At 34.4% G+C, this 4,256-nt stretch overlaps 1 protein-coding gene across 3 annotated transcripts; it reads right to left on the bottom strand.

Annotated features, from left to right (window-relative positions):
- Window positions 1–287: 287 nt before the first annotated feature.
- Window positions 288–3,722, bottom strand: LOC143633686 (protein RMD5 homolog). 3 transcript variants are annotated; one of them, XM_077101938.1, is made up of 3 exons: window positions 3,616–3,722; window positions 2,714–2,777; window positions 288–1,730 (listed from the first exon to the last, which is right to left on the bottom strand). In XM_077101938.1, the coding sequence occupies exon 3, from the start codon at window positions 1,685–1,687 to the stop codon at window positions 527–529; it is 1,161 nt and encodes a 386-aa protein (XP_076958053.1). In that variant the 5' UTR covers window positions 1,688–1,730; window positions 2,714–2,777; window positions 3,616–3,722; the 3' UTR covers window positions 288–526. The 3 variants fall into 3 exon arrangements, with proteins under 3 accessions (XP_076958053.1, XP_076958052.1, XP_076958054.1); XM_077101937.1 differs by having other exon boundaries at window positions 2,714–2,787; window positions 3,616–3,714; XM_077101939.1 differs by lacking the exon at window positions 2,714–2,777 and having other exon boundaries at window positions 3,616–3,636.
- Window positions 3,723–4,256: the final 534 nt, after the last annotated feature.

Genomic DNA, 4,256 nt, shown 5'->3' with positions numbered 1-4,256 from the left:
TAACTTCTAGAGCGTCAACTATCTAGGAGGCATTCTTTAGGGATGAGCTTGACATCAAACCATACTATTACCGGAAGTATCTATCTCAAAAATAGCTAAAAATGGGTATCGATATCAAAATATGAAGGCAAAGTTGCTAAAATACCAAATCGTATCGATCTTAAAATCTCAAAAAAAGGTACTGATAGTCTGATACATGGTACGATACCGGTACCATTTGCTCATCCCAGTATCTTTACTGTTTCAACAACTTTCAAAATGTGTTTTGGGTTTCAAAAAAATCAAACTTAATGGAAAACCGGAGGCTAATAAAAACTTCAGAATTGAAGACGTTCTAACATAACACATTCCCAATATTTTACAAAACAAATCTAGATAACCAATCAATGCTTTATTATACTAAAATCAGATGCAATATACCCACTGAAATAAAAACTTATATTTACATGCAACAAATAAAGAAAAAACACACCACCAAGACCTTAAGTCAAACATTCCATAAACACATTTCAAACAACCAGCAGCCTTAAAAACACAACTTCCTGCACTGACCAACTTGAACCTCAGTGGGGCAATAGGGGCACTTAAACGGCCTCGTGCTATTATTCTTCGACAACTTCGTTATTGACTGCTTACAAAGCACGTGCCCGCATGACATCAGCATTGGCGGATTCTCTTCACTCGCCTGTTCCCGACTAACAGGACACACGAATATGGAATGAAACTGAAAATCTTGATCCAAATCGATCGGGACAGGTAACTGTTTCATTAACTGCCATTCTTGTTTCTTTCCAGACATCACATTCATCAGTTTCAACAGTGTCGGTAATCCTTGAACTCCCGCTGCAATCGTCACGCTTAATGGGCTTTGAATCGACTCACCCACCAGGTTACAAAACTGTTGGGCCAGTTCTTGGGCCAGCTTGTCCCAATGGGCTGGTGAGAGAAGCTCGGTGTACGGTGATGACTCCAGCTTCCCGACCCATAAAATAGACGCCATTAGTTTTTGGACTTCAGGAAAATGTCGATTCGCAAAACGTGAGATATGTGTACGGATGTATTTAAGTGCTTCATCTCTATGCCCGTTTTGAAGAATCTTTATGAACTGTAAGCGGTGGAGTTTGAGCGCGATGTCTGACCCGTTTTGTTGGAGTTTGTCGTGGTTAACAGTGGCCCAGTTTAACGCGGGACCCACGTCTTGGGATTTCATGGCTTCAAGGATTTGGTACATTTCAAGAAAGTGGGACTTCTTGTCGACTAAGGGTTCGACATGCGACTCATTAACAAAACAATCGCCAACGTCAAACATGTTTTCGCGGTACAAGTGGTTTGCGATTATCTGGTTAACTGTTTGGAAGTCAAAGTCAACGTTTCGGTAAGACTTTGATATGTCGGGATTGAATTGTTTGTCGAGGAGTTTCGTGTATTTGGTCAACCCGAGGTTTAGTTCCTTTTGAGGAGCTTCGAGTTGACCAAGTGGAGCTATTTGTTTTAGCTTTGACTTTAGTTCGGTAAGGATTGAGTTGGGGTCGGGTTGACCTGGTTGAGGGGTTGCTGGCTGAATTCTTGACAATGCCAGTTGAATTTCTTGGGTCATTTGGTCAATGACTTCTTGGAATTTTGAGGATGACACTTTTTGCTTCTTTGTGACACGGTCAAATGCATCTTTGATAGAATTCAACTCCATTATACGTCTTCTTGATTTGATTTCTTAGTTAAATAATAAGTACCTACCAAAAAAAACAATATTGTTTTGATAATTCGCATAAGATAATCTCTACTACTTACCTGTTCAATAATTCAAACGTGACTTTATTTGAGGGTTATTGTGTTAATTGATCTATTTTGGTTAAAGAGTCAAATGGTTTCATGTATCAATGTCAAATTGTCAATGATTCATCATAAACTAATCTACATGTTATTTATCATTTTATGCAAAAATCAGTGCTTTGTATATTTAAGAAAAATGAGTTGAAAGGTCAAAAAGATTATTTTGAGTAGGCTTGTAAACGAACTGTTCCGTGGGAAGTTCGTTAACGTTCGTTTATTTAATAAACAAACGCGCATGAACAAAACTTTTTGTTACTTTAGTTAAATGAACGAGCATGAACACATGTCTCATTTGTTCATCACATTAGTTTATATTCGGTCGTTTATGTTCGTTGGTTTATGTTTGCTCAAGTTAGCTTGTCTACATTCGTTGACCCATTACAATACAGCCTAGATTTAATCACTTTTTTAAGCTCAACACATGGTCGTTCACATTAACTCGTAATTGATTTTTGACTCAGTTATGTTCGTTCATCTATGTTCAATTACGTACGTGAACCGTTCGTTTATACTGTTAACAAACAAACATACACAAACACGAAAAAGAAAACACCACTCATTTAATTATAGATACATATGAAACATGAATTACTTAATCTATATATTTACACAAATGACAACCATCTGTTTGAAATCGAATCTTCACTTAAGTTTTATGTCCATCAAACAAATGTTAATTCTTGGACAAACATGCTCTGTTCATCTTTGTTCAATTCATTTAGAAACCTATATTTGAGGGTTGGAATAGAATCTTGTATTTGGCCAAATAATTGAGAGCGAGACTGATTTGAAGACGGGAAACAACAAATGGTCCCACAAATTCAAACTCGACCGACTTAAAAACAAAATAAGGTAAATTACTTTAAAAGAGAAATATGATTACCTGATAGTCCTGATCTGATTGCTGAAGGAATTTGAGTGCTAAAGAGAATGATGCAACCTGCTGTCTGTCAACGTCTTTAGCATTGAGATAATTTACAAAAGGTAACACCATATACGATAAAAAAAGCTTAAAAACCATCATCTTTTCATATTAAGATCCGTAGTTGAACCAAACGAACAAAAACAAGGGTATGTTCATGTTCATTCATTTAACTTTAAACGAACACGAACACTTAATCGAACATATATATTTGTGTTTATGTTCGTTTGTTTAAAAATGAACATGTTCGTGTTCGTTTATTTAAAACCTAAACGAACAGTTTATGAACATAATTGAACAAATATAAACAAACATAATTGAACATACTTAAATGAACACAAACAAACATATATGAAAACAAAGAAACAGAAACGAACATATACGAATGTTCACGAACATAAATGAGCTTCCCGCCAAACGGTTCACGAATCACGTTCTGTTCGTTTACTGATATTATAAAGAACCAATTACCTTAATAATTCAAAATGTGTGTAAAATAAGCCATATGGTTCTATAGTTAGTTATACAGACAATTAACCAGAAGCAGACATTGAACCAACCTAGGGTTTCAATCTCAAAATCTTAAATGCAAAATGCAAGCAAAATAACATCATTTGCATCTAGAAATCTGTAATCGAATATCTAAGGATCCAGTCAAGCCTACAAATCGCTAATCGATTATCATTTTCGTCACAGATTCAACAAAAATTGCATAGAAGTCACATATAATTAAATTAAAAATCGAGTAAATGAATAACGAACGTTCTAGATCGAGAGATAACAGGGATTGATTGATTGATAATAGTAAACAAACAGACTGACAAAAATGAAATCTTTCTTAAAACGTATACATACATACATACCAGGAGGCAAAGGCGAAAGATGGAGTTGGGGATTTATTTGTTTGCGTGTAAAATTGAGAAATCTCTAGATTAATATAATTTTGTGAAATTGCCTAGATAGGGTTCCATTTTACTTGTTTTTTAAATTAAATTATTTGTTTTTGGTGTTTTATTTTAATCAAATTAAAAATAAATAATCTCACATATTGTTTTTTTTATTTAGCGATAATAATAATTTTACATTTAAAAAATCTATGTCAACGGTCCAACCTTTTGAATCTTTTCTTGAATTTTAAATTGATGTCTTAAGGATTTTGATCTGAAGAAGAATACGAGTCGGCGACTGACGTAACGCTTTTCTCGAAACGGTGATCCAAAGGACGAAACATTGTATTAAATCAATTGTTTGAATTTCCAGTTAACAAAAATCAAGTCATTTGAATCACCATTTCAAGATAATTATTTCATCAGTCGACTCGTATTTTTCTTCCTATAAAAAGCTCTGAAATGTCGTTTGAATTTCGGAAGAACACTTAATGATGTTAAGTGTTTTTAATGGAGATCCATTGAGATAAAATAGTTGAAATGTTGTGTAGGGTCCTATTTTGTATATTAGTCTTTTGTATTTATTTGACATATTCACAATGTATTGTATTAGTTTG

Source organism: Bidens hawaiensis, unplaced genomic scaffold, assembly GCF_021521415.1.
Source record: "Bidens hawaiensis isolate Kalapana, Puna unplaced genomic scaffold, B.hawaiensis_p1.1 tig00006845_1, whole genome shotgun sequence".
Classification (NCBI taxonomy): domain Eukaryota; kingdom Viridiplantae; phylum Streptophyta; class Magnoliopsida; order Asterales; family Asteraceae; genus Bidens; species Bidens hawaiensis.
Note: the sequence above shows the minus strand (reverse complement) of the source record. Positions and strands in the feature narration are given on the sequence as shown.